Source organism: Oncorhynchus kisutch, linkage group LG3, assembly GCF_002021735.2.
Source record: "Oncorhynchus kisutch isolate 150728-3 linkage group LG3, Okis_V2, whole genome shotgun sequence".
In the NCBI taxonomy this organism is placed as follows: Eukaryota; Metazoa; Chordata; class Actinopteri; order Salmoniformes; family Salmonidae; genus Oncorhynchus; species Oncorhynchus kisutch.
In genome coordinates this window covers 7771449-7793976 of record NC_034176.2, presented here as the reverse complement: position 1 = coordinate 7793976, position 22528 = coordinate 7771449, and the positions used below count along the sequence as shown (strand labels likewise).

The 22528-nt window shown below is 47.1% G+C and overlaps 1 protein-coding gene across 1 annotated transcript in view; it reads left to right on the top strand.

Annotated features, from left to right (window-relative positions):
* ddr2l (discoidin domain receptor family, member 2, like) overlaps nucleotides 1–22528 on the top strand; it is a 63634-nt gene that overhangs the window by 26419 nt on the left and 14687 nt on the right. The window contains 12 exon segments of the mRNA XM_031817026.1: nucleotides 552–699; nucleotides 4507–4511; nucleotides 4513–4613; nucleotides 4929–5115; nucleotides 6357–6603; nucleotides 13303–13392; nucleotides 14539–14681; nucleotides 15912–16119; nucleotides 17762–18006; nucleotides 19277–19404; nucleotides 19549–19746; nucleotides 21352–21586. Coding sequence (XP_031672886.1) covers nucleotides 552–699; nucleotides 4507–4511; nucleotides 4513–4613; nucleotides 4929–5115; nucleotides 6357–6603; nucleotides 13303–13392; nucleotides 14539–14681; nucleotides 15912–16119; nucleotides 17762–18006; nucleotides 19277–19404; nucleotides 19549–19746; nucleotides 21352–21586 — 1935 coding nt within the window.

Below are 22528 nucleotides of genomic sequence, written 5' to 3'. Positions count from 1 at the left end.
AGGTGAAGAATGGGGGGAAGGGAGGTGAAGAATGGGGGGAAGGGAGGTGAAGAATGGGGGGAAGGAAGGTGAAGAATGGGGGGAAGGGAGCATAAAAATGTTGTGTTAGGTTTCTAACTATTATGAGCCATTCTTGAGGACATCTTTTTATACTGAAATGACCAGAGCACAAAACATTATGAATTTGACTGAGCATACAGAGTATGTTTTGTTTAGTGGTCAAATGCAGTTGTAGAGGAGCAGAGAAAGGGATTTTGTCCAGGCTAGGCCAAAGAAATGTCCTGTAGGTTTTGGAATGATTATAAAACCAGTATGTTTTACATTGTTGTGTTGAACCACGAGATCATGTGTAAGAAGGGATTATTTAGGGTGTCATTTATTATATAATGTATACGGTTTAGCAGACGGTTTCCATCCAGCAGTACATGCGTATATTTTCATAATGGTGACCCCAACAGCAATCAAACCCATAACCTTGACAGCACCAAGCTTTACCCTACGGAACCACATAGGACCGTTCTGTAATTGAACTGGTTCTAATCTCTTGTCAGACGATGGAGGCGAATGACAACGCCTATGTCTCTGTGATCAAAGACCTTCACCCGCCCATCATCAGCCGCTACATCCGTCTCATCCCTGTCACCAAGATGCCCACCACTGTGTGTATGAGACTGGAGCTATACGGCTGCCCCTGGCACGGTGAGAGCAGGCACACACAGACACGTACACACAACCACAGAATGCATTATGCTACACAACATTTCTCACTATTTCTCACAGCATTTCACAACATTTTGTGTGTGTGTGTGTATGTATGTATGTGTGTGTGTGTGTGTGTGTGTGTGTGTGTGTGTGTGTGTGTGTGTGTGTATGTTTGTGTGTGTGTGTTTGTGTGTTTGTGTGTTTGTGTGTGTGTGTGTGTGTGTGTGTGTGTGTGTGTGTGTGTGTGTGTGCCAGAGGAGGCTGGTGGGAGGAGCTATAGGAGGACGGGCTCATTGTAATGGCTGGAATGGATTCAATGGAACGGTATCCAACACATTAAACATATGGAACATTCATTCCATTCCAGCCTATGCAATGAGCCTGTCCTCATAGCTCCTCCCACTAGCCTCCTCTGACTGCATTACACACAGTAACACTGTTAGTGATCATACCCTGAGTGACTACCAACAGCATATAGCCTGGGGGCCAGTCTGTCGTCCTATAGCCTGGGGGCCAGTCTGTCGTCCTATAGCCTGGGGGCTACATGTATCAACCTGGAGCACTGCATTCAGAGGCGGGTGGGAGGAGCTATAGGAGGACGGGCTCATTGTAATGGCTGGAATGGATTAAATGGAACTGAGTCAAACATGTGGTTTCCATATGTATGATGTGTTTGATAACGTTCCATTGATTCCATTCCGGCCATTAGATTGAGACTGTCCTCCTATAGCTCCTCCCACTAGCCTCCTCTGACACACACACATAATGTTGCATAGCATAATGCGTTCTGTCGTTGTCTCTCTGTTCAAGTAAAAGGAAGATATATCAAATCAAATCCAATCGTATTGGTCACATGCACATGGTTAGCAGATGTTATTGTGAGTGTAGCGAAATGCTTGTTTGTGTTATTGGGACACGATTCATCTAGGTGGTATTGGGTCTGTAAACACACCACAGGGGGATTAGGGATTGCTGTGTTTTTGTGTGTGTGTGTGTATGTATGTGTGTGTGTGTGTGTGTGTGCTCGCGCGTGTCCGCGTGTGCGTGCGTGTGTTTGTGAAACTGTTCCGATCAGTTAAAATGATGACTCAGAACGGAGCCTCTGTCTCCACTCCTCCTCCTCCTCTCTACCACTATCCCCCTCCTTCTCCTCTCTACCACTGTCCCCGTCTCCTCCGTACCACTATCCCCCTCCTTCTCCTCTCTACCACTATCCCCCGTCTCCTCCTCCTCTCTACCACTATCCCCCGTCTCCTTCTCCTCTCTACCACTATCTCCCGTCTCCTCCTCCTCTCTACCACTATCCCCCGTCTCCTTCTCCTCTCTACCACTATCCCCCTCCTTCTCCTCTCTACCACTATCCCCCGTCTCCTCCTCTCTACCACTATCCCCCGTCTCCTCCTCCTCTCTACCACTATCCCCCGTCTCCTCCTCCTCTCTACCACTATCCCCCTCCTCCTCCTCTCTACCACTATCCCCCCCTCCTTCTCCTCTCTACCACTATCCCCCTCCTCCTCCTCTCTACCACTATCCCCCGTCTCCTTCTCCTCTCTACCACTATCCCCCGTCTCCTCCTCCTCTCTACCACTGTCCCCCGTCTCCTTCTCCTCTCAACCACTGTCCCCCGTCTCCTCCTCCTCTCTACCACTATCCCCGTCTCCTCCTCCTCTCTACCACTGTCCCCCGTCTCCTTCTCCTCTCTACCACCGTCCCCCGTCTCCTCCTTCTCCTCTCAACCACTGTCCCCCGTCTCCTTCTCCTCTCTACCACTGTCCCCGTCTCCTCCGTACCACTATCCCCCTCCTTCTCCTCTCTACCACTATCCCCCGTCTCCTTCTCCTCTCTACCACTATCCCCCGTCTCCTCCTCCTCTCTACCACTATCCCCCGTCTCCTTCTCTCTACCACTATCCCCCTCCTTCTCCTCTCTACCACTATCCCCCGTCTCCTCCTCCTCTCTACCACTATCCCCCGTCTCCTCCTCCTCTCTACCACTATCCCCCGTCTCCTCCTCCTCTCTACCACTATCCCCCGTCTCCTTCTCCTCTCTACCACTATCCCCCTCCTTCTCCTCTCTACCACTATCCCCGTCTCCTCCTCCTCTCTACCACTATCCCCCTCCTCCTCCTCTCTACCACTATCCCCCCCTCCTTCTCCTCTCTACCACTATCCCCCATCTCCTCCTCCTCTCTACCACTATCCCCCGTTTCCTCCTCCTCTCTACCACTATCCCCCGTCTCCTCCTCCTCTCTACCACTATCCCCCGTCTCCTTCTCCTCTCTACCACTGTCCCCCTCCTCCTTCTCCTCTCTACCACTATCCCCCGTCTCCTCCTCCTCTCTACCACTATCCCCCGTCTCCTCCTCCTCTCTACCACTATCCCCCGTCTCCTCCTCCTCTCTACCACTATCCCCCTCCTCCTCCTCTCTACCACTATCCCCCATCTCCTTCTCCTCTCTACCACTATCCCCCGTCTCCTCCTCCTCTCTACCACTGTCCCCCGTCTCCTTCTCCTCTCAACCACTGTCCCCCGTCTCCTCCTCCTCTCTACCACTATCCCCCGTCTCCTCCTCCTCTCTACCACTGTCCCCCGTCTCCTTCTCCTCTCTACCACCGTCCCCCGTCTCTTCCTTCTCCTCTCTACCACTGTCCCCCGTCTCCTTCTCCTCTCTACCACTGTCCCCCGTCTCCTCCGTACCACTATCCCCCTCCTCCTCTCTACCACTGTCCCCCGTCTCCTTCTCCTCTCTACCACTATCCCCCGTCTCCTCCTCCTCTCTACCACTATCCCCCTCCTCCTCCTCTCTACCACTGTCCCCCGTCTCCTTCTCCTCTCTACCACTATCCCCGTCTCCTCCTCCTCTCTACCACTGTCCCCCGTCTCCTCCTCCTCTCTACCACTGTCCCCCGTCTCCTTCTCCTCTCTACCACTATCCCCGTCTCCTCCTCCTCTCTACCACTGTCCCCCGTCTCCTTCTCCTCTCTACCACTATCCCCCGTCTCCTCCTCCTCTCTACCACTATCCCCCGTCTCCTCCTCCTCTCTACCACTGTCCCCCGTCTCCTCCTCCTCTCTACCACTATCCCCCGTCTCCTCCTCCTCTCTACCACTGTCCCCCGTCTCCTCCTCCTCTCTACCACTATCCCCCTCCTCCTCTCTACCACTATCCCCCGTCTCCTCCTCCTCTCTACCACTATCCCCCGTCTCCTCCTCCTCTCTACCACTGTCCCCCGTCTCCTTCTCCTCTCTACCACTGTCCCCCGTCTCCTTCTCCTCTCTACCACTATCCCCCGTCTCCTCCGTACCACTATCCCCCTCCTCCTCCTCTCTACCACTATCCCCCGTCTCCTTCTCCTCTCTACCACTATCCCCCGTCTCCTTCTCCTCTCTACCACTATCCCCCGTCTCCTCCTCCTCTCTACCACTGTCCCCCGTCTCCTTCTCCTCTCTACCACTGTTCCTCTCCTCCTTCTCCTCTCTACCACTGTCCCCTGTCTCCTCCTCCTCTCTACCACTATCCCCCTCCTCCTCCTCTCTACCACTATCCCCCGTCTCCTTCTCCTCTCTACCACTATCCCCCGTCTCCTCCTCCTCTCTACCACTATCCCCCGTCTCCTCCTCCTCTCTACCACTATCCCCCGTCTCCTTCTCCTCTCTACCACTATCCCCCTCCTTCTCCTCTCTACCACTATCCCCCGTCTCCTCCTCCTCTCTACCACTATCCCCCGTCTCCTTCTCCTCTCTACCACTATCCCCCTCCTCCTTCTCCTCTCAACCACTGTCCCCCGTCTCCTCCGTACTGTAGACGGCCCTGACGTCATACAGCTCTCCTGAAGGTCAGCTGATGATGCCTCCTGGGTATCCCATTGCCAGCCTCAACGACTCCACATACGACGGCGCCCACGAACGAAGGTAGGCCGGGTGCCTGCATACACACCGTCACACACACACACACACACACACACACACACACACACACACACACACACACACACCGTCACACACACACACACATAATGAACCAGGCAACGTCAGATTTCAGAGACTTACATCTCCAGATGAAAGAACAAGCCAACAAATGTTACTAGAATTCGACCTGAAATGCACTAGAACTCTCTATCCTTTACCCTGTTTTGATTTAGTTTCCCCTCCTTAATATATAAAGCGCTTTGAGCACTGGAAAAACACTGTAAATCCAGTCAATTATTGTGCCTTCCTTCTCCCAAGGAAACTGTCTGGGGGGTTGGGTCAGCTGACGGACGGTGTGACTGGTCAAGATGACTTCCTGGTGACGCGGCAGTACCATGTATGGCCTGGATATGACTATGTGGGCTGGAGGAACGGGAGTCTGGGCTCTGGCTATGTGGAGATGGAGTTTGTCTTTGACAAGCAAAGGAACTTCACCTCCATGAAGGTACCAAAGTGCATCCTACGGAGAAGGAATGGGACAGACAAGGTTAAGGACAGAGAAGGAATGGGACAGACAAGGTTAAGGACAGAGAAGGAATGGGACAGACAAGGTTAAGGACAGAGAAGGAATGGGACAGACAAGGTTAAGGACAGAGAAGGAATGGGACAGACAAGGTTAAGGACAGAGAAGGAATGGGACAGACGAGGTTAAGGACAGAGAAGGAATGGGACAGACGAGGTTAAGGACAGAGAAGGAATGGGTCAGACGAGGTTAAGGACAGAGAAGGAATGGGACAGACGAGGTTAAGGACAGAGAAGGAATGGGACAGACAAGGTTAAGGACAGAGAAGGAATGGGACAGACGAGGTTAAGGACAGAGAAGGAATGGGACAGACAAGGTTAAGGACAGAGAAGGAATGGGACAGGCGAGGTTAAGGACAGAGAAGGAATGGGACAGGCGAGGTTAAGGACAGAGAAGGAATGGGACAGGCGAGGTTAAGAAAAGAGACAGAATGGGACAGACGAGGTTAAGGACAGAGAAGGAATGGGACAGACGAGGTTAAGGACAGAGAAGGAATGGGACAGGCGAGGTTAAGGACAGAGAAGGAATGGGACAGACGAGGTTAAGGACAGAAAAGGAATGGGACAGGCGAGGTTAAGGACAGAGAAGGCATGGGACAGGTGTGTGTTTCAGTATGTGTAATCTACTGGCCTGTTCATATGAGGTGGTGTTTCTGTCTGTGTAATCTACTGGCCTGTTCATATGAGGTGGTGTTTCTGTCTGTGTAATCTACTGGCCTGTTCATATGAGGTGGTGTTTCTGTCTGTGTAACCTACTGGCCTGTTTATATGAGGTGGTGTTTCAGTCTGTGTAATCTACTGGCCTGTTTATATGAGGTGTTGTATCTGTCTGTGTAACCTACTGGCCTGTTTATATGAGGTGGTGTTTCAGTCTGTGTAATCTACTGGCCTGTTCATATGAGGTGGTGTTTCTGTCTGTGTAATCTACTGGCCTGTTACATTAGATGCAGAACTTTTTCCAAGTGTGACGATTGCATGTATTTCAATGAAAGCTTGAGGTTTGAGCTGCTCAGTGTAAATGATATTCTGGTTTCATTTTCAACATTTTGACGTGCAGCTCACACCCTGCAACAATAGGATGAAGAGGCTCACGTTCTTCTCATGTTGGTCAAAAGTTACTCTGTGTAAAAAATACTACTAGTAACTGTGGTCTTCCCTGGACAGGTGCACAGTAACAATATGTTCTACCGCGGGGTGAAGATCTTCTCCTCCGTGTCCTGCTCTTTCAAGCCTCGTCTCATTGCTAACTGGGAGACCGAGCCGGTGGAGTTCCGTACGGTGCTGGACGACCGCAACCCCAGCGCTCGCTATGTGACCGTGCCTCTGGGACGCCGTAATGCCAAGGCCCTGCGCTGCCGCTTCCACTTCGCTGATGTGTGGATGATGTTCAGTGAAATCTCCTTCCAGTCAGGTAGGAGGGGAAGCAGAGAAATATCTACCGCTATGGCACGGTTCACTTCCTTCCTTCCTTCCTTCCTTCCTTCCTTACTGACTTACTGACTTACGGACTTACTGACTTACTCCTCTTCATCCCCTAAAGCACGGTTCACTTCCTTCCTTCTTTCCTTCCTTCCTTACTGACTTACTGACTTACTCCTCTTCATCCCCTAAGGCATGGTTCACTTCCTTCCTTCCTTCCTTACTGACTTACTCCTCTTCATCCCCTAAGGCATGGTTCACTTCCTTCCTTCCTTCCTTCCTTCCTTCCTTCCTTACTGACACTCCTCTTCATCCCCTAAGGCATGGTTCACTTCCTTCCTTCCTTCCTTACTTACTGACTTACTCCTCTTATTTTTTATTTTATTTTTTATTTTACCTTTATTTAACCAGGTAGGCAAGTTGAGAACAAGTTCTCATTTACAATTGCGACCTGGCCAAGATAAAGCAAAGCAGTTCGACAGATAAAACGACACAGAGTTACACATGGAGTAAAAACAAACATACAGTCAATAATGCAGTATAAACAAGTCTATATACAATGTGAGCAAATGAGGTGAGAAGGGAGGTAAAGGCAAAAAAGGCCATGATGGCAAAGTAAATACAATATAGCAAGTAAAATACTGGAATGGTAGTTTTGCAATGGAAGAATGTGCAAAGTAGAAATAAAAAATAATGGGGTGCAAAGGAGCAAAATAAATAAATAAATTAAAATTAAATACAGTTGGGAAAGAGGTAGTTGTTTGGGCTAAATTATAGGTGGGCTATGTACAGGTGCAGTAATCTGTGAGCTGCTCTGACAGTTGGTGCTTAAAGCTAGTGAGGGAGATAAGTGTTTCCAGTTTCAGAGATTTTTGTAGTTCGTTCCAGTCATTGGCAGCAGAGAACTGGAAGGAGAGGCGGCCAAAGAAAGAATTGGTTTTGGGGGTGACTAGAGAGATATACCTGCTGGAGCGTGTGCTACAGGTGGGAGATGCTATGGTGACCAGCGAGCTGAGATAAGGGGGGACTTTACCTAGCAGGGTCTTGTAGATGACATGGAGCCAGTGGGTTTGGCGACGAGTATGAAGCGAGGGCCAGCCAACGAGAGCGTACAGGTCGCAATGGTGGGTAGTATATGGGGCTTTGGTGATAAAACGGATTGCACTGTGATAGACTGCATCCAATTTGTTGAGTAGGGTATTGGAGGCTATTTTGTAAATGACATCGCCAAAGTCGAGGATTGGTAGGATGGTCAGTTTTACAAGGGTATGTTTGGCAGCATGAGTGAAGGATGCTTTGTTGCGAAATAGGAAGCCAATTCTAGATTTAACTTTGGATTGGAGATGTTTGATATGGGTCTGGAAGGAGAGTTTACAGTCTAACCAGACACCTAAGTATTTGTAGTTGTCCACGTATTCTAAGTCAGAGCCGTCCAGAGTAGTGATGTTGGACAGGCGGGTAGGTGCAGGTAGCGATCGGTTGAAGAGCATGCATTTAGTTTTACTTGTATTTAAGAGCAATTGGAGGCCACGGAAGGAGAGTTGTATGGCATTGAAGCTTGCCTGGAGGGTTGTTAACACAGTGTCCAAAGAAGGGCCGGAAGTATACAGAATGGTGTCGTCTGCGTAGAGGTGGATCAGGGACTCACCAGCAGCAAGAGCGACCTCATTGATGTATACAGAGAAGAGAGTCGGTCCAAGAATTGAACCCTGTGGCACCCCCATAGAGACTGCCAGAGGTCCGGACAGCAGACCCTCCGATTTGACACACTGAACTCTATCAGAGAAGTAGTTGGTGAACCAGGCGAGGCAATCATTTGAGAAACCAAGGCTGTCGAGTCTGCCGATGAGGATATGGTGATTGACAGAGTCGAAAGCCTTGGCCAGATCAATGAATACGGCTGCACAGTAATGTTTCTTATCGATGGCGGTTAAGATATCGTTTAGGACCTTGAGCGTGGCTGAGGTGCACCCATGACCAGCTCTGAAACCGGATTGCATAGCAGAGAAGGTATGGTGAGATTCGAAATGGTCGGTAATCTGTTTGTTGACTTGGCTTTCGAAGACCTTAGAAAGGCACGGTAGGATAGATATAGGTCTGTAGCAGTTTGGGTCAAGAGTGTCCCCCCCTTTGAAGAGGGGGATGACCGCAGCTGCTTTCCAATCTTTGGGAATCTCAGACGACACGAAAGAGAGGTTGAACAGGCCAGTAATAGGGGTGGCAACAATTTCGGCAGATAATTTTAGAAAGAAAGGGTCCAGATTGTCTAGCCCGGCTGATTTGTAGGGGTCCAGATTTTGCAGCTCTTTCAGAACATCAGCTGAATGGATTTGGGAGAAGGAGAAATGGGGAAGGCTTGGGCGAGTTGCTGTTGGGGGTGCAGTGCTGTTGTCCGGGGTAGGAGTAGCCAGGTGGAAAGCATGGCCAGCCGTAGAAAAATGCTTATTGAAATTCTCAATTATGGTGGATTTATCAGTGGTGACAGTGTTTCCTATCTTCAGTGCAGTGGGCAGCTGGGAGGAGGTGTTCTTATTCTCCATGGACTTTACAGTGTCCCAGAACTTTTTTGAGTTAGTGTTGCAGGAAGCAAATTTCTGCTTGAAAAAGCTAGCCTTGGCTTTTCTAACTGCCTGTGTATAATGATTTCTAGCTTCCCTGAACAGCTGCATATCACGGGGGCTGTTCGATGCTAATGCAGAACGCCATAGGATGTTTTTGTGTTGGTTAAGGGCAGTCAGGTCTGGGGAGAACCAAGGGCTATATCTGTTCCTGGTTCTAAATTTCTTAAATGGGGCATGTTTATTTAAGATGGTTAGGAAGGCATTTAAAAAAAATATCCAGGCATCCTCTACTGACGGGATGAGATCAATATCCTTCCAGGATACCCCGGCCAGGTCGATTAGAAAGGCCTGCTCGCAGAAGTGTTTCAGGGAGCGTTTTACAGTGATGAGTGGAGGTCGTTTGACCGCTGACCCATTACGGATGCAGGCAATGAGGCAGTGATCGCTGAGATCTTGGTTGAAGACAGCAGAGGTGTATTTAGAGGGGAAGTTGGTTAGGATGATATCTATGAGGGTGCCCGTGTTTAAGGTTTTGGGGAGGTACCTGGTAGGTTCATTGATTATTTGTGTGAGATTGAGGGCATCAAGTTTAGATTGTAGGATGGCTGGGGTGTTAAGCATGTTCCAGTTTAGGTCGCCTAGCAGCACGAACTCTGAAGATAGATGGGGGGCAATCAGTTCACATATGGTGTCCAGAGCACAGCTGGGGGCAGAGGGTGGTCTATAGCAGGCGGCAACGGTGAGAGACTTGTTTTTAGAGAGGTGGATTTTTAAAAGTAGAAGTTCAAATTGTTTGGGTACAGACCTGGATAGTAGGACAGAACTCTGCAGGCTATCTTTGCAGTAGATTGCAACACCGCCCCCTTTGGCAGTTCTATCTTGTCTGAAAATGTTGTAGTTTGGAATTAAAATGTCTGAGTTTTTGGTGGTCTTCCTAAGCCAGGATTCAGACACAGCTAGAACATCCGGGTTGGCAGAGTGTGCTAAAGCAGTGAATAGAACAAACTTAGGGAGGAGGCTTCTAATGTTAACATGCATGAAACCAAGGCTATTACGGTTACAGAAGTCGTCAAAAGAGAGCGCCTGGGGAATAGGAGTGGAGCTAGGCACTGCAGGGCCTGGATTCACCTCTACATCGCCAGAGGAACATAGGAGGAGTAGAATAAGGGTACGGCTAAAAGCTATGAGAATTGGTCGTCTAGAACGTCTGGAACATAGAGTAAAAGGAGGTTTCTGGGGGCGATAAAATAGCATCAAGGTATAATGTACAGACAAATGTATGGTAGGATGTGAATACAGTGGAGGTAAACCTAGGTATTGAGTGATGAAGAGAGAGATATTGTCTCTAGAAACATCGTTGAAACCAGGAGATGTCATTGCATGTGTGGGTGGTGGAACTAATAGGTTGGATAAGGTATAGTGAAATAAGCCAATAAACACTAACCAGAACAGAAATGGACAAGACATATTGACATTAAGGAGAGGCATGCTTAGTCGAGTGATCAAAAGGGTCCGGTGAGTGGAGAGGTTGGTTGGTGATTTAGACAGCTAGCCAGGGCATCGGTAGCAAGCTAGCATAGGATGGAGGTCTGTTGTTAGCCACCTCCTGCGCTCCGTCAGTAGATTAGTGGGGTTCCGTGTGGTAGAGGGGATCAATCCAAATCACACAACAACAACAAAAATAAAAACAATAGATATAGTTATAGAGGCCCAAGAAGAAAACATAATAATAATAATAAAAAAAAAAAAAAAAAAAAAATTATGGTCCGATTGTCTATTCAGATAGCAGCCGGTAAGACAGCTAACGGTTAGCAGGCCGCAGATGGGCGTTCAGGTAACGTCGCGACGGAGGAGCCAGCCGAATAACTCCTTCGGGTAGATAACGTCGGCAGTCCAGTTGTGAAGGCCCGGTGGGGCTCCGCGAAGGCAGCAAAACGGGTCCGGATAGGCGACTGCAGCCCAGGTGCGATTGATGGAACTCAGGAGTGATTGACGGAGCTTGCTAGCTCCGGAACAATTGATGTTTGCTCCGGAATCGACGAAGGCCGATAGTCACACGGATAGCAGCTAGCTAGCTGTGAGATCCGGGCATGAATGTCCAGAGAGCAGTCGAAATCCAGGGACATGGAGAGAAAAATTGGTCCGGTATGCTCCGCTCCGAGACGCGCTGCGCCGTACAGAACTGGCGATAGACTTTCGAGCCAAAGGATAGCCGATGACCACAAACCGTGGTTAGCTGAACACCAACGACTTGCCAGTAAAGGAGACAACTAGCTTCTGAACTAGCTTCTGGATTAGCTTCTGGCTAGTTTCAGGCCAGCCTCCTGGAGTTTCTGGCTAGCTTCTTGGAGGATTACAGATCTGAGGTAAATAATACTTTTTTATAAATATACATTGGTGAGGCGGGTTGCAGGAGAGTGTTTTGAAGATGAGTTGATGGAAAATAAAAATAAAATGTATGTGAAAAAGTTGTAAATATATATATATACAGGACACGACAAGACGAGGACAAAAGACGTCTGAACTGCTATGCCACCTTGGAGAAGGTGGCATAGCATTCATCCCCTAAGGCATGGTTCACTTCCTTCCTTCCTTCCTTCCTTCCTTCCTTCCTTCCTTCCTTCCTTCCTTCCTTCCTTCCTTCCTTACTCACTTACTCCTCTTCATCCCCTAAGGCATGGTTCACTTCCTTCCTTCCTTCCTTCCTTCCTTACTTACTCCTCTTCATCCCCTAAGGCATGGTTCACTTCCTTCCTTCCTTCCTTACTTACTCCTCTTCATCCCCTAAGGCATGGTTCACTTCCTTCCTTCCTTCCTTCCTTCCTGACTTCCTCCTCTTCATCCCCTAAGGCTACAATGATCCAGTTCCAGCACTATCTGTCCTTTGACACACGTTGAGCCCCACCAGGCACGGCTCACAGGGAAACAGTTAAAGACCTGTGCAGTATGTAGAAATAACCACGCCATTTCCTGGGTTTCAAAAATTCTTGCCAGATTTTAGGTTGTCATATGACAAGCACAAGCAATGTGCAGAGAATCATCGTACCATCTAAACCCCTGTGAAAATATGTACTCTAATGTTCAGTGTCGTATGTGAACACAGGTGACCATTTGAAGAGTTTGGTTCCAAAACGCTATTTATCTATTTTCTGAAACGTTGGTAAGTTACGCGTTTATTGTTTAAAGAACTTGAGAGAGATCGGTGTATTTTTTTCACTCTCTAATCATGACACGAGGTTGTTCAATGACAGACATGTACTGTACTAGTGCATTGAGAGTTGGGAAGTAGGTTCAGGGAGTTGACTGTTTAATAAATAAACGTAATGTAATACAAAACAAGAAAACACGAACAACGCACAGACATGACACAGAAACAATAACGTCTGGGGAAGGAACCAAAGGGATTGACATATATAGGGAAGGTAATCAGGGAGGTGATGAAGTCCAGGTGAGTCTGATGACGCGCAGGTGCGTGTAACCATGGTGACAGGTGTGCGCCATAACGAGCAGCATGGTGACCTAGAGGCTGGAGAGGGAGCACACGTGACAGTATTTGATTAAAATCTATCACTTGATGGATTCATTTCAGAGAGACAAATAATAGTTTTTTTTTTTGCAAATGCAATATATCTGCCTCCCTCTCAGAGAAATGAGTTAAACTGCTAGGTTTTACACAGTCAAATGTAACTAATAACTACATTTTTTTTTGAAAGAAATTTATAAATTATACATTTGTGGCATCAATATTTAAATGTTTTAAATACATAATTCAATACAGTAATATGAGATCTGTATGTAAAGCATTTACATTTGAGTTGTTTGGCATTTAGTAGATGCTCTAATCCAGAGCGATTTACAGTTAGTGCATTTTAACATAGCTAAGTGGGTCCACCACATATCACAGTCAAAAATACAGGATATAAACATTCTAGCAAAAAAAATTATATATAGTGTTTTGCAAATACATTTTGTTTTCATACACATACTAGGAATACAAATATTTTACACACACACATGAAGGCACCCATAAGCAATCATTTCTGATAAAAAAAACACGAATTTGAAACATTTGTGGAAATAGCGTTTTTTGGGGGGAAATAAACTCTTAATTGGTTCATTTTGTCCCACAGCAGACACCGTGATTCCTACTCAGATAACCCTGGCGGTGACATCCCCTTGGCCCACGGAGGAGAGCTCCATGCCCACCACCCACAAGACTGGTAACCTTTCAACTTCCTGCTTCCCCTCTCCCAATCCTTACCATAACCATTAATGGAGAAAATGCCAAACTGAGCGTTTAGGGGGTAGTCTCTTCGAAAAAAGTCTTCCAAAGGGGTTTTTCTCCATTGGAGAACACTTTTTAGTTCCAGGTAGAACACTTTTTAGTTCCAGGTAGAACACTTTTTAGTTTCAGGTAGAATCATTTTTAGTTCCAGGTAGAACGCTTTTTGGTTCCAGGTAGAACCATTTTTAGTTCCAGGTAGAACCATTTTTAGTTCCAGGTAGAACCATTTTTAGTTCCAGGTAGAACGCTTTTTGGTTCCAGGTAGAACCATTTTTAGTTCCAGGTAGAACACTTTTTAGTTCCAGGTAGAACCATTTTTAGTTCCAGGTAGAACCATTTTTAGTTCCAGGTAGAACCATTTTTAGTTCCAGGTAGAATCATTTTTAGTTCCAGGTAGAACACTTTTTAGTTCCAGGTAGAACCATTTTTAGTTCCAGGTAGAACCATTTTTTGTTCCAGGTAGAACCATTTTTAGTTCCAGGTAGAATCATTTTTAGTTCCAGGTAGAACACTTTTTTAGTTCCAGGTAGAACCATTTTTAGTTCCAGGTAGGCACTTTTTTAGTTCCAGGTAGAACCATTTTTAGTTCCAGGTAGGCACTTTTTGGTTCCAGGTAGAACTCTTTTGGGTTTCATGTAGAACCCTTTGGGGAAAGGGTTTATACATGGAACCAAAAAGGGTTCTACCAGAAACCAAAACAGGTTCTTCAAAGGGTTCTACAATGGGGATAGCCGAAGAACCCTTTCAGGTACTAGAAAGTTGAGGTGTTTTCTAAAAGTATAACCCTACAACCTCCCTTTTCATATGCAGCACCTCTGAATATTTCAACAGTTTGTTTCCTTTCAGTTGTTTAGTTGTAGCTGAAAAAGTCTGGCTGAAAAAGTGTCAAATAAGCTGATGGAATGGATCCATCTAACCTGCTTCTACTGTATACAGTATAGTTTTCACTATGGAAATAACTTGATTATGTTATATCCTTGATCATATTTTAAATATATGTACTACTGGCTATAGACCTATATGTCTTTTTTTTTTTTTCAAATAAATGAAATTAGTCAACTCCTTAACACCTCCCCCTCAGTGACAACCCCATCAACCAAGGACCAACCGGATGATGGGAACACCCCTATTCTGATTGGCTGTCTGGTGACGATCATCCTGCTGCTCGTGGTGATCATCTTCCTGATCTTGTGGTGCCAGTATGTGTGCAAGGTGCTGGAGAAGGTAGGACAGACTATATTCTGGATACCCACATCTGTCATAAGCCTTTTAGCAGGTTGAACTGACAAGGCAGAAGGGGATGTGAAAAATTGTGTTCTCTGAAGTGAAGAGGAAAATTCAGCAACTCTTAAGGGCCTGGAAAGTGTCAATTGTTTTTATTTCTCCTCGGAAATCTAAATAGCATAATGAAGCTGTCTGTTTTTTGCATGAGCTGTGTCTTAATCTACCTCATCCTTCGATATTCGCCTTCCACATCTGCGGTGGAAGGTGGGAGAGCTACAGCGGTATTTGTCAGACCAGGAGAAATCCCCCAAAATCGTTCTTCTCACGAAAACGTCTGTAGAGTCCGAACGGTTTGGCCCACAAACTAATATGACCTTGGGACTCATCTGAAGTCTGTACCGACGATCTGCCAACTTCTGTCTGTAGCGAACAGCTTGGGGTACCACCGTCGAAAGGTGAGACTGTCACGTACCGAAGGTCCCCGGAACCATCATGGAAGTAGTTTAGTGTTTTAAAAAAATGGGTTAAATATGGGTAAAATAAAGTATATAATTTCCTGATCTGTCTTCTATCTCTCAGATGTAGGACAGACACTTCAGAACAGACCATGTATGAATGTTATTCAATGTGTATCTATGTGTATCTATGTGTATCTATGTGTATCTATGTGTATCTCTGTGTATCTATGTGTATCTATGTGTATCTATGTGTATCTATGTGTATCTATGTGTATCTATGTGTATCTCTGTGTATCTATGTGTATCTATGTGTATCTATGTGTATCTATGTGTATCTATGTGTATCTATGTGTATCTCTGTGTATCTATGTGTATCTCTGTGTATCTATGTGTATCTATGTGTATCTATGCGTATCTATGCGTATCTATGTGTATCTATGTGTATCTCTGTGTATCTATGTGTATCTATGCGTATCTATGCGTATCTAAGGCCGAATTCAATGTTGTATTAAATTCTAAATCAAATAGCTAAATGATCCATGGTATGACCATCTTAAAACAAGTCCATATGTTATCTTAGTAGAAACCCAGCCCGGGCCGTTACACCTTAGTGTGTTTTAAGTGTTTTTATAAAACAACTTCAACTGCCCTCCAAGAGATGCTGAGTTTCCCCTTCACTTCAATTCGCTCCTCAATTTATGTGCCTTGGAGAGGGAGGTAGCGATAACGTTTCCTTCGCTAAAGACTGATCCCTGCCTGCTTCCCGCCACAGGCTCCACGCCGTATCCTCGAGGAGGAGGTCACCGTGCGCCTGTCCTCCAGTAGTGACACCATCATTCTGCAGACCCCTCCCGTGCCCCCCCGGGTCTCTCAGATGGACCACCCGTACGAGCGCGTCTTTCTCCTGGACCCTCAGTACCAAGACCCAGCCGGCCTCAGGAACAAGCTGCCTGAACTGTCTCGGAGTGCAGAGACCTCAGGTGAATACCTCTTGCTTTTCTCTCTTCCTCTCCTTTCTCCTCCCACCTTCATCTTTCTTTCAAACAAAGGCATCGTGTTACTTCTTAGTCCTTATAGTTTGCATGTTGCTGTGACTGTTACTCGCTTCTTACAAATCAACCTGTTGATCATGCCGGCTGCTTCTCTGATTCTCAATATTCTCTGGAATGTTGTATGTTATGCATGCTGATCTGTTGTTCAGACTCTCTCTCTTCTTTACCTTCCAGTCCTCCTCCATATCCCTCTAGCCTCTAGCCCTATGCCTTTATGACCTCTTCCTGACCTCTCGTCATGACCGAAGTCCCCTCTCGTGGTAAGAGATGAAAGGTGTGCCAATATGAAGACCCGGAATGGCCGCCCAATGATGAATGGAAATGTTGAAATGCCAGTGTGTCTTTAAATAGTTTGTATTTCCGTTTTACTATCAGACTATAATATCAGAATGATATAGAAGACTATAGTGGTGGGGATGGGGAATGTCCTCCTTGTCTGATTTGAGGCTATAGTTCCTTCCCCTTCTGTGTTCCTGTCTGGGTCTGCCAGGGTCTGTTACTGTCTGGGTCTGCCAGGGTCTGTTACTGTCTGGGACTGCCAGGGTCTGTTACTGTCTGGGACTGCCAGGGTCTGTTACTGTCTGGGACTGCCAGGGTCTGTTACTGTCTGGGACTGCCAGGGACTGTTACTGTCTGGGACTGCCAGGGTATGTTACTGTCTGGGACTGCCAGGGTCTGTTACTGTCTGGGACTGCCAGGGTCTGTTACTGTCTGGGACTGCCAGGGTCTGTGCCTGTCTGGGACTGCCAGGGTTTGTGCCTGTCTGGGACTGTTTTCATTTCATCCTTAGCTTTATGAGTCTGGCACTGTGTTCAAAACGTAGAGTAGGACTGCTGCTCTAGGATCAGTTTAGCCTTTTAGATCATAATGAACAAGATTACTTGAACAAGGGGGACCTGATCCTAGATCCGAACTCCTACTCTCAGGCCCTGGTTATCATAACAGTCAGGAGCTTAGCACAAACTATCAGTCTCTCTTTGTCTCTCCGCCTCCACCTCTCTCCTCCTCTCCCTCTATTTCCTCCTCCTGCTCTTCCTCCTTCTTAACATTCCCTTCCCTCCTCCTCCTGCTCTTCCTCCTCCTCATGCTGGTCTTCCTTCTCATCCTGTTCTTCCTCCTCCTCATCCTGTTCTTCCTCCTCATCTTGTTCTTCCTCCTATTCATCCTGCTCTTCCTCCTCCTCATCCTGTTCTTCCTCCTCATCCTGCTCTTCCTCCTCATCCTGCTCTTCCTCCTCCTCATCCTGTTCTTACTCATCCTGTTCTTCCTCGTCCTCATCCTGTTCTTCCTCCTCATCCTGCTCTTCCTCCTCATCCTGCTCTTCCTCCTCCTCATCCTGTTCTTACTCATCCTGTTCTTCCTCGTCCTCATCCTGTTCTTCCTCCTATTCATCCTGTTCTTCCTCCTATTCATCCTGTTCTTCCTCCTCATCCTGTTCTTCCTCCTCATCTTGTTCTTCCTCCTCCTCATCTTGTTCTTCCTCCTATTCATCCTGCTCTTCCGCGTCATCTTATTCTTCCTCCTCTTCCTGTTCTTCCTCCTCCTCCCTAATATCCCTGCTCCTCCTCAGCGTGTGGTGGGGGCTATGCGGAGCCCGATGTCACCCAGTGCACGCCTCATCAGTGCTTCCAGAGCAGCGTGCCGCACTACGCCGAGACGGACATCGTAAGCCTGCAGGGTGTGACAGGCAGTAACATGTACGCCGTGCCCGCACTCACCGTCGACTCGCTCACCCGCAAGGACATCTCCGTGGCAGAGTTCCCCCGCCACCGGCTACTCTTCAGGGAGAAGTTGGGGGAGGGGCAGTTTGGGGAGGTGAGGACCTTCCTAGTGTTTATCTTCTTGTTGACTGATGTACACACAGACAACAGCAGATGCCCTCATTCGTTCTTCATGAGCATTTAAACATTATATTCTTCAAGAATCAATGAAGGATGTATCAATCCCAGATTGCCCCTTCAACATGTATCCACTGGAGGAAACCACAGAAAAAGCTTGTACTGTGTGTTACCAAAAACGTATTCATCACGCTTGTCTGATTTCAGTCACATAACTGTGTTGTTCACCATGTATTTATCATTACTCCCACATTTATAAACAATTTACTAATCATTAGTAAAGTATTTTTTCAGTCCCTAATCTAAAGTGAGAGCTACCTAAACCTTTTCAATAGTTTATAAATGTTTTGAGTGACCAGTGTAATTTCTCACTAAAAGATGGGCAGACATTGGTAGACATTCCTGCTGTACCTGGTGAAAGAACAAGCACACGACACAGGATGTTTAAGGACCTGTAATAATGTAACAGTATAGCTTCTGTCCCTCTCCTCGCCCCAACCTGGGCTCGAACCAGGGACCCTCTGAACACATCAACAACTGACACCCACGAAGCATCGTTACCTATCGCTCCACAAAAGCCTCAGAGCGAATGACGTCACCGATTTACGTCACCGATTGAAATGCTTTTGGCGCGCACCACTAACTAGCTAGCCATTTCACACCGGTTACATATATACATGTGTGAATAATTAGCAAATGTGGAAGTAATGGTTAATAAATGATAAGCAAACTGTTTGCAAATGATTATAAATTGCAGAGAAGGGGAAACAACTGCTTCAAGGTCTCAGAGCGAGTGACGTCACCGATTGAAACGCTATTAGCGTGCCCCCCGCTAACGAGCTAGCCATTTCACACTGGTTACATACAGTGGAATAAAATGCTAATTAAAAATCATACAATGTGAATTTCTGGATTTTAGTTTTAGATTCCGTCTCTCACAGTTGAAGTGTACCTATGATAAAAAATTACAGACCCCTACATGCTTTGGAAGTAGGAAAACCTGCAAAATTGGCAGTGTATCAAATACTCTGTATATACATGTGTGAATGATTAGCTTACTAACATTTACAAATTTGGGAGTCATGGTTAATAAATGATAAGCAAACTGTTTGCAAACTGTTTGCAAATGATTATAAATGGCCTATTATGGACCCTTAAAATAATGTGCTACTGGGCACACGATGAAAAACATACAAATGTTTCAGTCTGTTTGGGGCCTAATGAACATGACCCTGTTCTCTGTGCAGGTCCACCTGTGTGAGGCTGAGGGTCTGCCTGAGTTTCTGGGGGAGGGCGCCCCCCTTCCCGACCGAGACGGACGGCCTGTACTGGTGGCGGTGAAGCAACTGAGGGCAGACGCCACCAACAACGCCAGGTGTGTGTGTTTGTTTATTAGTGTTCACCAGGTGTGTGTGTATGAATATTTCCTTTAGTACTCTGTGTGTATGAATAGCTACATTCTGACCTATGGTATTCTAACCCCCCCCCCCCCCCCCCCAATGCCACCACACACGCACAGGAACGACTTCCTGAAGGAGATCAAGATCATGTCGAGGCTCAACGACCCCAACATCATCCAGTTGCTGTGTGTGTGTGTGAGCTCAGACCCACTGTGCATGGTGACTGAGTACATGGACAACGGAGACCTCAACATGTTTCTGTCACAGAGAGAGATGGAGAGCACCCTGACCCACGCCAACAACATCCCCGCAGTCAGGTGAAACCCTCCTCCTCTCACCATGCTCCTCCTCTGTCTCCTCCTCCTCTCACCATGCTCCTCCTCTGTCTCCTCCTCCTCTCACCATGCTCCTCCTCTGTCTCCTCCTCCTCTCACCATGCTCCTCCTCTGTCTCCTCCTCCTCTCACCATGCTCCTCTCTCCTCCTCCTCTCACCATGCTCCTCCTCTGTCTCCTCATCCTTTCACCATGCTCCTCCTCTGTCTCCTCCTCCTCTCACCATGCTCCTCCTCTGTCTCCTCCTCCTCTCACCATGCTCCTCTCTCCTCCTCCTCTCACCATGCTCCTCCTCTGTCTCCTCCTCCTCTCACCATGCTCCTCCTCTGTCTCCTCCTCCTCTCACCATGCTCCTCCTCTGTCTCCTCCTCCTCTCACCATGCTCCTCTCTCCTCCTCCTCTCACCATGCTCCTCCTCTGTCTCCTCATCCTTTCACCACGCTCCTCCACTCCTCTCTCCTCCTCTCTCATCATACTTCTCCACTCCTCTCTCCTCCTCTCTCAACACGCTCCTCCACTCCTCTCTCCTCTCACCACGCTCCTCCACTCCTCTCTCCTCCTCTCTCACCATACTTCTCCACTCCTCTCTCCTCCTCTCTCACCACGCTCCTCCACTCCTCTCTCCTCCTCTCTCACCATGCTCCTCCACTCCTCTCTCCTCCTCTCTCACCATGCTCCTCCACTCCTCTCTCCTCCTCTCTCTCCATGCTCCTCCACTCCTCTCTCCTCCCTTCCTCCCTTCTCACCATACTCCACCAGTCTCAGTCATTCCAACTATACCAGGGGTATTCAAATCCAAGCCTAGAGGTCCAGAGTACTACTGCTGGTAATGTTCTACCTGATAATTCATTTTACCCACCTGGTGTCCCAGGTCTAAATCAGTCCCTGATTAGAGGGGAACAATGCAAATCTGCACAGCAGTGGAACTGGCTTGGAGGTCCAGATTTGAATTGACCTGAACTAAACCAATTCTCTCACCCATAGAAATATAGGTCAATGACTAAATATTCTATTACTACTCCCTCATTTCCTCCAACAACATTGTTCTACGTTGTTTTCTTCTTAAGCTAACACATTGGTTCTCTCTCTCTCTCTCTCTCCGCTATCTCTCCTCTTTCTCTTCGCTATATTTCCTCACTCTTCGCTACCTCGCCTCTCTCTCTCTTCGCTATCCATCTTCTCTCTCTCTTCGCTATGTCTCCTCTCTCTCATTTCGCTCTCTCCTCTCTATCTATCTTCTCTCTCTCTTTGCTCTCTCTCCTCTTTTTATTCGCTATATTTCTTCACTCTTCGCAATTTCTCCCCTCTCTATCTTCGCTATCTCTCCTCTCTCTCTCATTTCGCTCTCTCTCTCTCTCTGCTATCTCTCCTCTCTCTCTCTCTCTCTCTCTCTCTCTCTCTCTCTCTCTCTCTCTCTCTCTCTCTCTCCCTTTGCTCTCTCTCTCTCTCTCTCTCTCTCTCTCCCTTTGCTATCTATCTTTTCTCTCTCTCCGCTATCTCTCCTCTCTCACTTTTTTGCTATCTCTCGCTGACTTTTTTGCTATCTCTCTCTCTCTTTTTTGCTATCTCTCTCTCTCTTTTTTTGTAGCTTGTCAGATCTCCTGCACATGTCAGTGCAGATCTCGTCCGGCATGCGCTACCTGGCCTCTCTGAACTTTGTGCACCGAGACCTGGCCACACGCAACTGCCTGCTGGACCGCAGACTCACCATCAAGATAGCAGACTTCGGCATGAGCAGAAACCTGTACAGCAGTGACTACTACCGCATTCAGGGGCGAGCTGTGCTGCCCATCCGTTGGATGGCCTGGGAGAGCATTCTACTGGTGAGAAAGCACAATACCTCAGGGTCATTCCACAAAATGATGGCCTGGGAGAGCATTCTACTGGTGAGAAAGCACAATACCTCAGGGTCATTCCACAAAATGATGGCCTGGGAGAGCATTCTACTGGTGAGAAAGCACAATACCTCAGGGTCATTCCACAAAATGATGGCCTGGGAGAGCATTCTACTGGTGAGAAAGCACAATACCTCAGGGTCATTCCACAAAATTACTCCCGTTTGGGTATTTAACTTAGTAATTTTTTTTAACAATTTTGTCATGACGAGCATGTTCAACCTCTCAAGAAGTTTTTTTTTTTTAAATGACTATAGTAAGGGCTTATTAAGTGTCAAATAAAGTAACAGGGTTGACTGTCACAGAGTTGACCGTAACAGAGTTGACCGTAACAGAGTTGACCGTAACAGAGTTGACCGTAACAGAGTTGACTGTAACAGGGTTGACTGTCACAGAGTTGACCGTAACAGAGTTGACTGTAACAGAGTTGACTGTAACAGGGTTGACTATCACAGAGTTGACCGTAACAGAGTTGACTGTACCAGGGTTGACTGTCACAGAGTTGACCGTAACATGGCCATAAATCCCCTTGTGACAGTGAGAATGGAAGCGTGTTGTGTGCAACAGGAAGGGGCAATTTGAATACAAGCTTCACAAAAAAATGTAAGACCCTGGCGGGCTGCCAGTAAAGCCGTTTCCAGCCTGTCTATCTATGGGCAACAATCTTGACCTGTTATGCTCAACCCCCTCAGTTTTCCACCACAAAAACAACGAAATGGGCCAAAAAGAGTAGAATCAGCTCACCTGATTTGATAGTATGATTTGACTATAATTTTATATTATATTATATATATATATATATATTGTTTTTTTAAGGAATAGTTTCACCATATTGAAAAGATAGTTCAGTTCACGTGACAGGGTTGACTT